Genomic DNA, 18,203 nt, shown 5'->3' on the forward strand with positions numbered 1-18,203 from the left:
ATGCATCATCAGATCTGTGTTCCCTCTCAAAGCTCTAGGGGAAAATCTGTTTCCTTGTTTTTTTTCCAACTTGTAGAGTTTTCCTTGGCTCATGGCCCTATCCTCTATTTTGAAAGTCATCAGCATAACATCTTCAGTGACTCCTCTCCTGTTGTCATATTTCCTTCTTCCTCCTTTTTTCTGCTGTCACCTTATCTTCTCTGACTCTGATGCTCTTGCCTCTCTCTCTTAAAAGGACCCTAGTGATTATAGATAAATTCAGAATACTCTCTCCATCTCAAAATCCTTAATTTAATCAAATCTACAAAGTCCCTTTTGTCTTTAAAGGTAACATATTCACACCACATGTTCTGGGGATTAGGACATGGATATCTTTTGGAGCTGTCATTTAAGCCTACTATTTTACTGACAAACATGGTTTCCTGTTTTGTGTCCTTCTAACTGAATTTGATGCCAAATGGGGTCATCTTGTGAGTTTAAATGTCTACTGGATCCTATCAAGAAGATACCTAGTGGGTGTGACAGACAGGAGTGTTTGGAATCAGTATTCCAAGATAAGGAATCATGCAACCCAAGAGGAGTTTGACAAGGGAATAGCCCACAGTGTTAAATATAGAAATGTCATAGAAGAGATACACTCAATTTCTTAGAAATCAGATGAGTTGAATTATGATTATAATAGTTTGAAGAAGTAATGGGAAGCAAAGAAGTAGAAAAAGTAGCTGGAGGATGTGATTGAGAATGAAATAGAAAGCATAGACTGAGGGGATCTAGAACTGAGACAGAGTTTTGATTTTGAGACCGACAGAATTTATGTAGGTTAGGGGAAGATGCCCAAAGAAAGGAAAAGTAAAAATGGGAAGAGAGGGAATAAAATTAATTTGGGGGTTCTTAGGTATCTGCATTGACTCTTCCATTTATTACACTGATTCTTTCTAAAGTAGGTTGAAAAATTGGGGGGAACCAATAAAAAGCCTGATGCATTTGAGGTCATGTGACTTAGGATGGGTGCTAGGCTGGTCTGAGAAATAAGAAGGAAGACAACTGGTGAGGAGTGGGGCAGAATACACACTAATTTTAGTGACTTCTTCCCTTCTTTTCTCCTTCTTCCCTCTTTCCCTTTTCCAACCAGTAAGTATGTGTTGAGAGCCTATGGTGGTTAGAATACACTTGCCAATTTGTATAATGTAAACTAAAGTGGGGATACAGGGAAGAGTAAAGGGCAGCAGAGTAAACTATACTCTCTAAGATAAAACATAAGTGTTTGGGTGGTGGCAGTGAGAGTGACCTCAAAATAAGTCCAAACTTGACATGTCACCATGGAAAGTGATGGTAATAGTATTTCTAAGACAGTTCTGAGGATTGGAGAATTGATAAAAAACAATGTAATTCTCTGTCATGTCATATCTGACTCTTTCAGGTTGCTAAAAGGCTAAGTGAAACTAACATTTGTGAGCATAATTGGATTTCTTTGGAGAAAAGATATATTTCACAGAGTTTTATGTTAATGGTTTCCAAGAATTTGATCTGAGCATAAGTGGGAGGTTACTCAATTCAGCAAAAGGTATCCTGACATTAAATCCTTATGCCCACCCATTAACTTTTATTTAGCATAATATCCATGCCCAAGGCTTCCAAGCTTGAAATTCAGATGTGTTATTTCAGAAAGTAAAACCCATATTAATCAGAACTTAATTTACCTGAAATGTCAGTTTTTCTCCACCACACAACAAGCAAAGGACAATCAAATAAGACCTTATTAGGGAGTTTGTTCTAACAAATATATCTTAGATTTTATTCTAGGCAAATAAAATCTAACTTAATTTCCTGCATTTTATTGAATTCTGTTTATGTTGCTGTATTTAATAAAATAGATATTCAAATGTTAGCCTTCATATGCAAATAAAGATTTTTGTTTAGTAGATTGTTCTTATTCAGAAAAGTAGTTTAAATGTCTTTTTTTTTTTTTTCATTTCATTATTTATTTAGATGTTTAGCTCTCACACTAGGTTTTAACAAGCTGGTGAACACTGGCAGATTATTTCTCCCATGAAACTATAACTACACATTACAAGACAGTATAAATATATGGTTGAACTGACATTACTACACATAGCTGTTTGATCAATTATGTGATAAATTATCAAGCATCTAAATACCGAGTTACACAGCTCTAAAGGCATATAAAAATCAAATGTCTGCTCAGTTCACTAGCAGAAACCCACTTCTTTTTTTTTTTTTTTTGCAAGGGAGGTTGGGAAAAGAAGGGAAAAAGGCATACTTCAAACAAAAATATAACTGGTAAACAGCATCCAGTAGATATGGAAAAATAATGATAATTTTATGATTAAGAATTGTAGCTACAATAATAAAACATCTCTGCCTTTAAAAAGTATTTACTAAATTAAAGAACATATTCTGCATATTCTGTATAAGACAAAGACAGTATTATACTAGAAATATTGAATAGCCTTTTCCTGTATCTTTTTTAGGTTTTCCCGTAAAGTTGCACCCAAAAGTGTAAACATTAAATTAACTATAAAACTTTTTTTGCCTGGAGACATTAAAGATATGCTTCTGTGCAATGTAGATTTTCAAGATAGAGGTTTTCCATAACAGAACAAAATGAGATCTATAAACAGACATTAATTAATCACTGTACAACTTGGTAAAATAACAAAAATTAATGGTTTCACAAAACTGGTATATACTCATCTGAATGTGTACGATGTAAACATAAAGTGAGAAAACAAATAACCATGTCACCTTTGATTCCAATGTTTGAAATGACTGAAGGAATGAATCACATAAAATTTAGCATGTTCAGAGTTCCTAGATTTTAGTGCTATATGATACTAAAAATATACAAGTGTTATATTGGATATTTTGGTCCCTAATCTGTCTATATTTCTTATGTATTGATAAGATTCTGGCATGGAAGTAGGTTTAAAGAAGACTTACAACTGAGTATTGCATGATTTTAGAAAAGGTCAGCTGGTACAAATGATAAGCACATTTTAACTGTTGAACAGCAAGGATCTTTTCCTGAGTATCTAGATAGGTTGGTTGTAATCCAAACATAGAGGTTCTATGAAGCATGTAACCTGGTAAAACTACTTTTCAGTATTCCTATAAAAGCTTCATTAGACTTATTCACCGCGCCAACTTCTTGGGTGATATGCACAACAAATTAGGTCCTGTCTGAAGTTCCACTTCCAAGACAGTAGGCACTCCAGTTTTATTGGCTACTGATGTCTTTGCAGCACAGACACATTTTATAGTGATACTTCTCTAAATACAAAAGTTGCTTGATGTTAAAAGCTCCGTACTGCTTTTATCTTATGATCTGTACTACATCTTTATCTCCAAGCACACAAGCATTTGAGCTCTTCCATAGCCTGCAACACAGTGAATAGGAGTATAACAACCAGGTTCTTCACAAAACTTGTGTTTTGTAAGACTTAACCAGTTATCATTAATGTGGTTGGATGGCACCCTTCATCAAAAGGTCACTCAAGAACATGGATGCCTTCCTTTTCCATAAGAGCAGTGTCATACATTGCTTCACATACTCTTACTATTGTAGTAATGCCATACTTAAGTTTCTCAAGAAACTTCGTTTAAGGTCTTATTGGTTGCATTATGTATAATAAGAAATATCATGTTCTTGTATGTGTGACCTCCATGAGAGTTGAGCTGTTCATTTGAGCCATGTTAAGTTAGTTTAAAAATATTCATTAGAGTTATGAGCTAATTTTAAAAATTGAATACAGAAGTGATGTACAGAAACTTCAACATCCTCCACTTGAAATTCTCAGTGCTATAAGTATAAAGTTGGGAGTAATGGAAAATGAAATGAACCTCCTAACAAGAAGCAGGAAATCTTCAGTCTAGTCATATTGAGCAAAGGAAAGGAAGTGCACCGAGGCTTACCCCATCTAAGTCAGAACTGGAAGATGCTTTGTGGATCCCAATTCAACACTTCTGTGGCCAGAGTAACTGCTCTTATGTGGCTTCTTGGACTACTAATGAATTTCTACAGTTCTCTTGCCCTCATAAAAGTCATGCCGTGCTTGGAAGAAACATCATAAATGTGTGATGATGGAAAAGAATATGCTTACTGATTGAAGATTGTGGCTTAATCACACAGTGGGTACCAAAGTGGCAATGACTGTAGCCTCAGGGCAGGGGGTCTGTGGTGCTCATTTGCAGGGTAGAGCAGGGCAAGTGCAGATAAGGGCACTAGACTGGTATTGAGTTTTGAAAAGAGTTGAAATGAGAACATTCCATTCCCCAGGTGTTTTTAGTCAGATTTTTATTGTAATTTTTAAAAAATGATTTGAGATTAAAAAAAAAAGATTTTCCAGTTTTGTTAAAGATGTAAACAGACAAAACCTATAGCTCTGTAATTAAATGATTTGTTTATATAAAATTTTAGAATGTTTGTAATGAAGTTTAAAAGCATACATTTCATTGAACCACAGCAAATGGAAATGCTAAGATGCAGTTCTTATGAGGAAAAGTGGTATCCCTTTAATCTTTGTTGATGCGAGTATAGAAATTACTAAAGGTTCGTCCTCGTCCTCCTCGTTGTTGTTGTTGTTGTTGTTATTGTTGTTTGGCTCTGCTCATTCCTTGTGAATGAGTAAAAGCCAGTGTATTCCATTGTGCCAAAGAATGTAGTAATGGATGGAAAATATGTGGACTTTGAAGTAAAATTTCAGCTCCTGTACTTACCAGCCATGTAGCTTTGGGAAGTGTTTTGGCCTCACTAAATTTCCTTATCTTTAGAATGCAGACAATACTAGTCTTCACAGTATTGTGACTTAGTGAGAATGAGGCATCTGAAAGGACTGAAGCCCGGTGCCTATCACAAGGTAAATGCAACAAATACAGTTGCCACATCCTGTCTCTACCTCATTTCCTCTGGTATATTGTGGCTACATTTTGCATACTAGTAATCATCACTTCTGTGTTAGAACTGGAAGAAATTTTAAAAGTTCCTTACTCAGAATTCTACCTTACACTTTTATTTTTAACTTGCTTGTCTACTAAGATTCTGTGTTCACATTTGTTTTTGGAAGTTCTATCATATTGTTTAATATGTATCTTCAGAATTTGATTTAAATTCAGAAACTCAGTTTTCTCTTTTACTCTCAAGAAATGAAGTACAGTGTTTCATTCTGTCATTTTACCCTGTTTCCATTTTTCTAAAACTTCCAATCTTATTTTTCTAGAATCTTATTAAATATGAATCTAAATTTAGTAATTTGGCTAAAATATAGTAAGTGCTTGTACCACATAATACGGAATGGTTATATCAAATTCATGACAATGAACACCATTTTATTGCTTTAAAAAATCCAAATTGTTAACTTACATTTGTTTGAGATTTATTATCTTCCAGTTGCTCTTTTTATCTGTGATAGTCTCAACTTAAAATTTTTCTTTTTTAATTTTTGTCCTAGTTGATTCTTATGATCAAATTGAAGAGCAGAAGTGGTAGTAGAAAACTCTTCACCAGTGTTTGGTCTCTATAGTTTATCCTTTGCCAAATAGATTTTTGTTTTTTATTTATAATATTGATACCTCAGAAGAAGCATATCCATTTAAAATGATTTAATGTTTAAATTTAATGTTTTATTAAACATTTAAAAAAAATTTAATGTTTTATTTTTGAGAAAGAGCGAGAGCAGGGGAGGAGCAGAGAGAGAGGGAGAGACAGAATCTGAAGCAGTCTCTGAGCTGTATGTAGCACAGACAGAGCCCCATGCAGAGCTTGAACTCACGAACTGTGAGATCATGACCTGAGCCGAAGTGGGATGCTTAGCCGACTGAACCACCCAGCACCTCCATCCAAGTCCTCTTGATGAAAATAATATCCAAACTCTTTTGTTTAATGCCCCAAATTAAGAGGACCTTTTGATTTTCTTGTCATTTGAGAATAGAAGTGTACCAGAGAGGGCATATTGCAGATGTTTGCATGTATTTTTCAGTCAAAATATGCAATTCTGGCATTGTGGTCAAGTACTAGGAGACTGCTTATAGCATTCTAAACATTTTACATATAGACTGCTAAAATCTAATGCTAAGCAAGATTCCAAGATGCTTGTAAAATGGTTGAGTTGGGGAGATCTGACTAAATCAGTACAGATATTACTGGAAAAATAACAACAGTAATTTTTCTGTTAAACATGAGAATATGTGAAAGATTGCACATGCTGATTGATTCCCATTATGATGGACTATATGTGGTATATCAAGATTTAAAATTTTTTATCCTATGTATTTTGACAAAAATAGTTTATGCTTGATCAGTGGCATTCATTAATGCACCATTATATTGGCTATTTCTGTGAGCCATCCATAATGGTCAAGAGACACAATACCTTGTAATTTGGGTAATATAATGTACACATTTGAATTCTAAGCCTTGAGGATAGTGTGCTTGAGTAAGTCAGTAAACTAGTTCGTGGGAAGTTGAGCAGTGGAAAACTGGAAGAAAGATGAAAAACTTGCCTATGCAAGACCAACTTTAACAGGAAAGGGGAAAGAAGTGGGTGAGGCATCTCTGCTGCTTGCCCCCTCCCCCCATTATAGGAAGAGTGGTTAATATTGGGGCACGTTTGGAAGCACAGATGAAGCAGTGAAGACTTAAGTATAGGCTGCCAGAGCAGACAGTTGAGAGATTTGAAAATGTCAGGCTTGGTGGCTGTAAAGGTGAGGGAAGGGCCAGCAGCAGGATGTAATCCCAGCGCCTTTCTGTAGAAAAGAGTTAGCGGCTTTGGGGAATTGATTGGAGACTGTGTAGAATGTTAGCCTCTGTACCTCTTTGAAGTTCTGTTCTCTGATTTTTGCATTTAAGTGGGCACTTAAAATTTTTAGTTATACTTTACTACATTTAAAGGAGAAATTATATGCCTTAGTGCTATTCTTCAATTTGAAAGTTTGCTAAGGTCTCTGGATGGTTCCGTTTAGAATTTCAAGAGCCTTATTTTGTATCAGTTATGTGCTATAAATATTGAACAGCAATGAGTTCATGCATTTACCTTAATCACCTGAGATGATTAAATTATCAATCTAAAACAAAACATATCATTACATCCTTCCAGATCCTAGTTCATGTAATTTAAGGGTAATGCAGCATTGTTAAAAGCAAATAAATGTTCATGTCAAACAAACTGGGTGGGATCTGAGCTCCACTATTTACTAGCTGTGTGACTTAACTTTTGTGTACCTCAGTTCATAACCTGTAAAATAGGGATGAGAAAATACATATCTTGGAAATAATGTATGAGATAATGCTTGTAATGTGCTTGTTTTATTAGTGCAATGGTTGAGATATACTGAGTGCTCAATCAATGTTAGTTATTATATTATACTAAACTACATGTGACTTTAAATATATAAGCCTATAACTAGCTGGCTCTACCTTCATGTGACGTGTCTGCTACTGTTGATTTCCCATCTCTGCAGTGCAGTTTTTGAGTTTTATTTCTAATAACATAAAATACTTGGCATCCTGTAGTCCAGTAATGCCAGTTGTTTGACATTTGGCAAGTTGAAAGTAATTCAGAAAATCCTAATGGTCCAGCACCTGTGGCTAGCACATTTGCTATGATTAGTTTCATAGTGCATGGGTGATGAGATTTATTAACTTGGAGATTCCTCCAGACATGGAAGAGAGAGGGAGAAAAGCCTAAAAGTAAATTACTCTGGCATCAAGCTAATTATTACATAACAAAATTTGTTGAATTGGCTCGGTCCAACTGTCATTAGATTGCTGCAGAAGCAATAATATAGAATATACTGAATAATTTATATCAGGGGGAAAAAAAGCAACACCTATGACCAGAAATCTAGAGTTAAGAGAGCATCAAAGATCCATGTGATTCTCAGATCTCCTGCTGTCTTAATTTCAGCTACTATTCTACATTGGGATGTTGATATTACTGAAGATAAGCCTGGTGATCCTAGCTCTGGTAGCTAAAGATGCTTTCAGATAGAAGTATCTGATTAGTTAGCATGACTATAACATAGCAGTTTTTTTTTTTTTTTAATTTTTTTTTAACGTTTATTTATTTTTGAGACAGAGAGAGACAGAGCATGAACGGGGGAGGGTCACAGAGAGAGGGAGACACAGAATCTGAAACAGGCTCCAGGCTCTGAGCTGTCAGCACAGAGCCCGACGCGGGGCTCGAACCCATGGACCGTGAGATCATGACCTGAGCCGAAGTCGGACGCTTAACCGACCGAGCCACCCAGGCGCCCCTAGCATAGCAGTTTTAAGTGAACATTTAAAAAACATTTTTACCAATACAGTAATTTATTTAATTTAATTCAGTGAAAAATTTTTATTAAGGTAATACCAGTCTATTGTAAATGAAGAGTTATGCTTTTTGAAATGTCACACTATAATGATATAGGGCAATGAAGGATTATTCATCTATTTAATTTTTTTTTTAACCAATTGGTTCCTGGTTCCTGATTGGGCCAAGGAAGAACTTTGGGGAGGTGAATAAAGAATGGCCCTAGCAGACTTGATGCAGGGTTTACCTGTTTATTCAATGTTTGGCAAACATAATGGAATGTATTTATTTTAGTCCATTTTTCCCCCACATGTTTCTCAAATTGTGTTTCATGCCTTCTTTTTTGAGAAGTTTTAAAATTTCATTTTTATTTTAATTGTCTTTAAAATAGATATAAGCATGATTAAAGTATTCTTTTAAATCAGCTACTAAGGAGTGGTAAGGAAAGAAAATATTAGTAGTTTTTTTTTTAATCTATAAAAGGAAAGAAGTTATGCTTCACTAATATTTATTATATATACTTAAAGTAGCAAATATGTATGATGTACAAATTAGTAGGTATATATGGGTGTGCCCTCCTATTTTTTTAACTAACAGGAATGCATGATTTAAAATATGTGGAAACTCTTATATAAATAACTGACACACTGTTTGGATTCAAAGCCAGTTTGAACTTATACAATTTCAGTGCTCACTTTTTCTTTAGTTTTGTGTTGAGAGAAGGCCATATTGCCATATGTTTTGTTGTGTGATGTAGGTTTTGCAGGGCCTTGAATAGAGTGAGAGTTGAGTCATCACACATGGTCGTATAGGATTGCCAGACTGTAAGAATATCTTATTCTTGTATCGATTGGATATATTTGAGGGATTTTGTCTCAGTTTTAATAGGATACAAAGCAGATTGCTGTTGTTATATGAATATAGTAGTATATCTTTAGTGTAGATTTATTTTCTTTGGTTTTGATTCCAGCAGTGATTGATCTGATACCCCCTCAGTGAAGACTTAAAAAAACTGCTGTGATACTAACCTGATATTCAAGTGACAAAGACACTTTAAGGAGTCAGCAAGTTAGATAACTGCTGTTTGGAGAATGTTTATTGGCAAAGTCTTAAATATAAGATCGGATTATCCTGAACAGTCAAGTAACATACCAGGAATTTATGAATCACATTTTGTACAGCATACTTTTGTGAACATTTTCTGTATTACTGAGTTACATTGTAGTGTAGGTATCAAAATACAGAAAAAAGAAAAGAAATATAGGACCAGACCTCTGATGTTATCTCTTTTTCCTGTGAAATACAATAGCAGACATTCAGTTTTAGCAAAATAACATCATCCTTCAAATGGAGTTAATGTTTTTAGAGTATTATTAGTTTGGTAGTTTTTTTAAAATATGATTTATAATTTTGTATTTGTTCATAGTTTTATAAGAACTATAAGCCTAAGCAGTTTGCTTTCACTTCTATATTTTAGTATTATTATACAAATAATTTAACCTTGGACCAAGTGAGAATTTTTTTTCTTCAGAAAAGCGTTCTGAACCTTTCTTAAGTTTTAGAAATAGTGAATTAGAATATGTGGTGTGACTTCTACATCTTTGAAATACAGTCTGTTTCCAGTCCTGTTTTTTTTTTTTCATTGATTATCCACAAATAAAATGATTTTTTAAATGACATTGATTATGTTAACTGAAGGTTATGATGCTGTTATATTGAGGCTCAGAATTGTCTGTAGGAAAAATGTTGATTGAATTTATCATTTTAAGCTGAAATTACTACTTTTTGACATTGACATTTATAGGTATTTAATAATCATTTCATTTCATAGAGCGAAATTAACCATAAGTCAAATGGCCTAAAGTTGTACTCCTATATTGAGATTTGGAAGTCAGTTCAGTCTTATTTAATGATGGCTTATAACAAAAAAGATGATTGATAATAACTTAATGTAAGTTTGTCATCTTAAATTATGAAAAAAGAAAAGATCTATTTTTCCATTTTAAGAGGAGTAACTTTCACAATTCTGTGAGCATGAATCAGTAACAGCTGAAGATCTGATCTTTGAATGCGGCAGGGTTGGAACCCTTTCAAAATAGAAATCTAGCCAATTTTCAAGAAAAATCACAATGTTTCAGTTTTGAACTTTAATGTATTTGGAACATATGCAGCAGAACACTTTCTTCTTGCTGTCTCCTGCCAAACTGATTATGTATGCCACATTTAATTTTTCCCTTATGTTTGGGAAGCTCAGTATATGGTAGAATAAAGAATTGCCTGATTCATGTTCACCACTTTTAATGGTAAGATCAAGATGAGAAGTATTTAAGATAAATTTTATAATCTTCTCTCAAAGAAAATATATGCAAAAATGAAAATGTTTCATTCACTCAGCAGATATTTATTGAATACTTACTATATGCCAGGCTCTTTTACTATGATTGGGTGTGAGAGATACAGTTGTGAACAGGACAGATAAAGCCCCTGTCCTCAGAGAGCTTATATTCCACTAGAGGTGGTGGGGGGAGATGATGAGGATTTCAAATTCATAAATGACCTATAGAAAATAAACACCTAATAAGAATGGGGTAGCTTAGCTGAGATTGGAATGATAGGAAGATCTGGGAGAAGTCTAAATGTAGTTCGTCAGTAAGTAGCCCCTAAAGTGGGAAGGGCCTGGCGTATTCCTGGAACAGAAAGGCCAGGGTGGAAGGAGCATAGTGAATGTGGATGCTAGGAGCTGCAGTTAGAGAGGTATGCAGAAGCCACATTAAGAAAGCCTTTAGACCATGAAAGGAATTTCAGCTTTCCTCTAATTATAACGAGTCTTTAGAGGATTTTAAATGGGAAAATTTAATGGTTTGATTTACTTAGTTTAATGATTTGACTTATTTAAGAAAGATCAGTCTGGTAGTTATAAGGAGAATGACTTGTAAGATTAGGGCAAAACTGGAAGCAGGAAGCCAGATAGCGAACTATTTCAGTATCTAGTTAAGAGATGGTGTCTGGTATTATGGAGATGGAGTGGAGCCAGTGAACAATGATTGGCCTGGGGGTGTGTTCTGTGGCACACTGATCGCACTTGCATGTTTCCATTCTTAAGCATTTAAGATTCTGAAAGTTAAATTTTTGGAGTATCGTAGCTTAATGTGGACTCTATAAGTCTTAAGAATGTCAAATATTTCTAAAATTTTATTTTACTTTTTTTTAATGTTTATTTATTTTTGAGAGAAAACGAGAGAGCAAGCAGGGGAAGGGCAGAGAGAGGGAGACAGAAAATCCAAGCAGGTGCTATGCTGTTAGAGCAGAGCCCAATGCGGGGCTTGAACCCACGGACCATGAGATCATGACCTGAGCTGAAGTCAGACGCCTAACCAACTGAGCCACCCAGGTGCCCCAAATATTACTAAAATTTTTAAAAATATTTGGGGAGGATAGTGTAGCTCTTTCAGCTTCCCTTTGCTCTATGGCATAAAACTTAAGTTAGTAATTTCAGGTTCTGTGGATAAGTTCATGCCAGATTGTTCTAAATTCCCTTCTTTAAAGTTTATACTACATAAGGATATGAAAACAATTAAAAATTTCTTTTAAAAAATGTACTCAATAATTATTTTTGTTATTTTTAATGAAAAGAATGAACATAATTGCCTCATGATATAAATAAAATGTATCTGCTTTTAACTTTTTGGTTTTATTTAAGTAGCATATTTCCTGGAATTTTTTTTTTTCCTAGTCACATTGTTCTGATGCTTGCAGACGATATGGCATGCAACCCTAGAAATCCCAAACCAGCTACAGTGTTTAGTCACAAGAATATGGAACTAAATGTGTATGGAGATGATGTGGAAGTAGATTATAGAAGTTATGAGGTAACGTTGTTTAATTTAGCAACATTTTTGAAATGTAGATATCATTACTTTGAAGCTCTAAAATAGCGATAGAATAAAATAGTCTTTTTCTTTAAACTTTGTATATAACTGTCACTGAAGCATTGATATAATTCTGTCTCTGCAGTTCATAGGAGTAAAACTAATACAGTATGAACATTTCATATATATATCTGGGATAGGACAACTTTATCTTAGCTTTTATGTTACAGTATTTTAGTGAGTTTTCATGTATCAACTTTTTTTTTTTTACAGTAAATGTATTGTTCATGTTTCATATTTGACCTAAAATATCAAGCTTTGTATTTTTAGTAAACACATTAATTGTGGAAAAATTAAAATGATTAACAAAAAACTCACCCATATTTCCACTAGAGGTAATCACTTTTGATATGCTTCCAGTGTTTTATCCATAGATGATTAAAAATCAAAATGTAAATTTGAAAGATGACATTATACTATAATTTTTTCCCTTTGAAACTTCATTTTAAATTTAATAGGTAGTGAATATGTTTAAGATTTGAAGTCTGCTTTGATGAAGTCTTCCTCACTAATCCTTCCCCTTTTACCAAGCCTACCAAAAGTAAGACACAATTTTTGGTGTCTCCAGACCTGTTTGAAGCAATTTTAAAATATCAACTCTATCTCCTGCCAGCCTGTAAGCTCTTTGAAGCCATGGCCTGTTTATGTATCTTATACCTAGCCAGTACTTATAGTCCTTTGAAGGCACTCAGGAATATTTGTTCAGTGATTAAATGTGCATGAATATTCGACTTTTTACTTGTTTATTTAGTCGTCATAAAATATAAACCAAAAATTTCCCTTCCTTGTTAGCCAACAAGACTCTTATTAAAACATTTAGCATTTTGCTCTCTTCTGGGAAAAATGTAAACCAAACATTATATACACATACATATACATACACACATGAACACACATACATACACATATACATTTACATACTCATGATCTAAGGAAAGGTCAAACAAGAAAGTTGGATAGAATTTCTGCTTTTTAAATTTAGATCTGTGTAATATAACTTCAAATATGCTTTCAAAGAATCCTAGAGATCCACACATTTCAGGTTAGGAAATCTGGCTTAAAGTGTGATGAATTTTTTACATGTTAAAGTTACCCCTAACATAATTAAAGTAACAAAATGCATTAAAAAATCAAAGATACATAATTTAGGGATTATTTATGGAACTATCATTATGGCTTTATTTTTATGATTCATTATGGACCTATCTTTCAAATTTTATATAGAATTCACCAGGCAGTTGTACAGATTAACTGCAGTAGTTATAATGTTGTTAGATTTATTTACAAGTTTCTATATTTTGTATCTTCCCAAAGAATTGCCTTTGAAAAAAGATAAATAATTTTTAAGTTTTTGGGCAATATTTTGCATAGCATTTAAAGTTTTAAATTTAATTAACTGATTTTTCCCCAAGGTAGTTTTGTTAGCTGTTAGTATTTAATGGAAGCAAGTCAATTTTGAGGTATATATTTAAGGTATATATTTAATTGAGTTATATTTCTTTTTGTGTTTTATTTTCAGTTTATGCTGAGTAATTCATAGAGAAAGAAAGAGGAATGTTTTTGAAAACTGAAAAAAATTATCACGTTTCCCTGAGTTCTATTTCATTTGATTTCTTCTTCTTTTTTTTTTTTTTTTCAGGTGACTGTGGAGAATTTTTTACGGGTATTAACTGGCAGGATCCCACCTAGTACTCCTCGGTCAAAACGTCTTCTTTCTGATGATAGGAGCAATATTCTTATTTATATGACTGGTAATTTCAGAATTTAAATATTTAGTAAGAGAATATATTGTAACTCTTCTCAAGAAGGAATCTTCATGGAAAGAAATTTAAACATTTGTTTTGTAGTTCTCTTTTCTCATAGGACAACTTGAAATGATATTTGGAAACAGTATGATATACTGTCCCTCAGTTTATGATCTCTATTTATTTATTTATTTATTTATTTATTTATTTATTTATTTATTTATTTTTTTACTATTACCCTGGTAAAAACTTACTACCTTTTACTTAGGATCCTGGCTATCGCTTTGTCTTCAGTTTTGTCTCCTGTTAATCATCCTACTAAAGTATTTAATTAAAATAGCAAATCTGTCCTTCCTTTGTGTGAAACTTTACAATGGTTTCCTGTTGATGGAGTCTCAAATTTTAGTGTGTATGAAGATTATTTGAATGCAAATACTCAGGTCTTTCCTAAAATTCTGATTTAGTTTTGGTCCAGTTTGAGCTCACAGGACTGCAGTGTGTTCTGAGGGGCCACTGACGTAGACAGGTTTTTCTACCTTGATGGCCTGTGGGAAGTACCTTTTAAAAAGCTGCACAAAGGAGCTTTATAGGCATGCTAATGATGGTGCTGATATGTTTCTTACTTTACAGCAAAAGAAACAGAGACATAGAAAGATTTAAGTTATTTGCCTAAGTTAACACAGTCATTAAGTGGCAAAGCTAGCATTTGAATCCGACAGACTGGCTCTATCCCTGTATTCTAAAGGTCACAATCTTCTGGTCAGCTCTCATGGGACAGTGGTTGATGGTAGTAAACACTTTGATTTTTATGTGGGAATGACACTTACTGGTAGTAATAGCATTCCCGGTATACACTGTGAATAGAACTAGCGTACTATGGCACCAGCTAGTGTCTGCAACCTCTTTCTCACCACAGTATTTGGTATTTGAGAAATTTATTTATGGAAACTCACTTCTGACATAATAATGAAGCCAGTGTAAAAGTATAAATGTGCTTTTATATGATAAAATGATGAGAACTTTTAAAGATAATAGATCTATTTTTTTGCACAGTGTATCATTATTCTGTTTTTAATTGGTATAATAGAAAATTAAATTTTTCATTTTCACAGTACTTTTAATTTTAGAGTGTAAAATAACAAATGCTATTAAAATACTGCCATGAGTGAAGTAAATGCTTGTATCTGGATGTATGCAGTTTGTATTTTTTTAAAAAATGCATATATTTGATCTTTTTAACTCTTCCTACAAGGACATGGTGGAAATGGTTTCTTGAAATTTCAAGATTCTGAAGAAATTACCAACATAGAACTTGCAGATGCTTTTGAGCAAATGTGGCAAAAAAGACGGTAATTAGCAGATGATTACTTTTCATAAGATAAATTAATACCTAATTTTTCCATGGTTAGTGGATTTGTAGATCTTACTTTATGAGATTTTAACTTATTTTAATAGTTTCTTCTACTCTTTTAGGTTTATGTTTGTTATTTCTACTGAACTGAATTATTTTTAAAAGAAACCTCAGTGTCATTAAAGAGTATTAAAAAAAAAGTTAACCTTTTAAGATTAGCTGTCTGTTATATTTAGCATTGTTTTTGGAGGAAATAAGAGTCCCACAGTCAAGTTCCCCATTATGTACAGGGTTTGTGAACATATATTTATTTTCCAGCTTCAGCCTGTTGTTACTTTTTTGTACATTCTCTGACCCTCCACATGAGAGCAGTACATTATTTCTTCTTTGGAAGAAAATGCTGAAATTACAATTAATATAATATTTGTAACAACTCACATTAAGGATGATATGTATGTTGTTAGTAATCCATGGTAAGCACCCCCCCCCCCCCCAGTTGAAAGTTGTCAATGAAAGTAAGAGAATAGAAAGCAGCAGAAGTGCTTTTAACTTGATTATCTTCAATAAAAACTTCTGGGTTACCTTCTAAACACATGGCACAGACAGGAATGTGATGCTTACTCTGCCTTCAGAGTGTTTAAAATCTAGTGTATGTACACAACTGTGCTACATGTTAAATGTAAATATTGAATTACATGCATAAGAAGAATGAACGGAGGTGTTGAAGAGGAAACTTTTGCTAGGTACTAGTTTTATCTTATTCATAGCTTACATTTATTGGATATATACTAGGTACTAAGCACTGTGTTTTATATGTACTGTCTCATTTAGTTTTAATGATAACTCCATGAGGTAGATACTATTATTATTCCTGTTTTCACACGTGAGTAAATTGAGGCACAAAGAGATTAAGTAACTTGCTAGACTTTACACAAGTAGTCAGTCCAGCACTAGAATTCATTCCAAAGTCCAGTCATAGGGCTGACTCTCTGAATTGTTCTAGTATACTGCCCCTCGTAACCTTAGATGTTTCTGCTTCAGGGGCCTCCTCAGATTTTGTCTCAGAACAAATATGCCATATGAATTGTTCCTTTTGTCACATGCTTAGATATTATGGTACAAGATTCCTTGTTTTCTTTTCTAGGTGCAATGTTAGCTGTTTACCTAGATCCAGTGTCTGAAAAACTTCTGAAAAAAGTTTCTATCTGCTCCCTACCTTCACCAGCTAGGCAATGCATTTTAAAATATAGATTGACCTTACCCTACATTTTTGAAACTAATTTTCTCCATCTTCCCAAATTTATTGTAAATGTTAACTACATAGTGCTGTTCTCCTTTTCCCAAATAATTACACTTTTTCAAATTTAGGTGCCGTAGTACAGCTTTTTTCCTCTCCTGGGATGTGCTATTCCTTTCTTTTTTAGTTAAAATAATTCACCCTTCCTTGCCCATGACAGACATCACCTTTCCCTGACCTGCCTTTCTTTACAGTTCCCTCTCTTCCTTTCTTTATGCTCTTAGAGCATTTGATTTTGCTAGACTTGAAGCTCTATGAAGGCAGGGAGGGACTGCTGTATCCCCAGCTTAGTGTGAGGCTTACTGTAGGCTCTAATAGCTATTTGTAACTCTTACCACACATTCCCTTTAGTTATATGTTCATATGTTTCTCTTCCAGTTAGATTTTAAGCTTTTTGAGTATACTAAGTCATATATTTTTATTTTTTCCTGAACCTGGACTCGTTTTCTAGGACAGCATGGGTGCCAAATAACTGGTTTTTTAATTGAATATTCATTTGGATTCAAGATAAGGGAGGGGGAAAGAGTTGAGGCAGCCACTTTGTGGTCCAACCACTACTCCCTGTTGAGGTAGTTTCCCTGGACAGGATTATAGCTTTGATATTTCTAATATCAAATTTGTACTGGGAATTCTACTGAAAACTCTCAAATTTTTAATGAAATGACTAAGATATGATTTCAAGACTTCAACATCTTATGCAAGTATTATAAAAATATTACTCAATGTATTATTAACAGCATGATTCATGTCAAAGATATTACCACTTTTCTTTCAGCTACAATGAGCTGCTCTTTATTATTGATACTTGTCAAGGAGCATCCATGTACGAACGATTTTATTCTCCTAACATAATGGCTTTAGCTAGTAGCCAAGTGGGAGAAGATTCGCTCTCGGTAGGTGCATTCTTTCCATTTGTGAACTGCATTGTCTTTGGAATATGTTGCTATTTTGGAAATCACTTGTATGCTTTATGAATATATTTGGGTTTTTTTTAGTCTCAGACTTTTTAACACCTTAGAAGGAAATTTTTGTTGCATTTAAAACATTTTCTTAAAATGATGAGATTAGACATATACTCCTTTCTTCTGCTTTGCTTTAAAAAAATTATTGCAGTATAATTGACATACAATATTATGTTAGTTTCAGGTATACAATATAATGATTTAATATTTGTATATATTATAATCACTACAATGAGCTGGTTAACATATGTCACAATACCAAAACAAAAAACAAAAAAACAAAAAAAATATCACCATACATACAGAATTTTTTTTCCTTGTAATGAGAACTTGTAAGATTTACTTTCTTAGCAACTTTTAAATCTGCAATACAGTATTATTAACAATAGTCACCGTGCTGTACATTACATCTCATGTCTTATTAAATTTATAACTGCAGTTTGTCCTTTTGGCTCCCTTCACCCATTTGGTCTTACCCCCACCTCTCATCTGGCAACCGCCAATCTGTTCTCTGTATCTATAAGGTTGGTTTTTGTTCTAGTCGTTGTTTTTAGATTACATGTATAAGTGAGATCACATAGTATTTGTCTTTCTCTGACATATTTCATTT

At 33.6% G+C, this 18,203-nt stretch overlaps 1 protein-coding gene across 1 annotated transcript in view; it reads left to right on the forward strand.

Annotated features, from left to right (window-relative positions):
- PIGK (phosphatidylinositol glycan anchor biosynthesis class K) overlaps nucleotides 1–18,203 on the forward strand; it is a 124,863-nt gene that overhangs the window by 26,767 nt on the left and 79,893 nt on the right. The window contains exons 4-7 of the mRNA XM_019448841.2: nucleotides 12,043–12,178; nucleotides 13,878–13,989; nucleotides 15,236–15,332; nucleotides 17,407–17,524. Coding sequence (XP_019304386.1) covers nucleotides 12,043–12,178; nucleotides 13,878–13,989; nucleotides 15,236–15,332; nucleotides 17,407–17,524 — 463 coding nt within the window. The remainder of the gene's footprint in view (nucleotides 1–12,042; nucleotides 12,179–13,877; nucleotides 13,990–15,235; nucleotides 15,333–17,406; nucleotides 17,525–18,203) is intronic.

The sequence above is a fragment of the Panthera pardus genome, unplaced genomic scaffold, assembly GCF_024362965.1.
Source record: "Panthera pardus isolate Hobbes unplaced genomic scaffold, ASM2436296v1 HiC_scaffold_11, whole genome shotgun sequence".
Taxonomy (NCBI): Eukaryota; Metazoa; Chordata; class Mammalia; order Carnivora; family Felidae; genus Panthera; species Panthera pardus.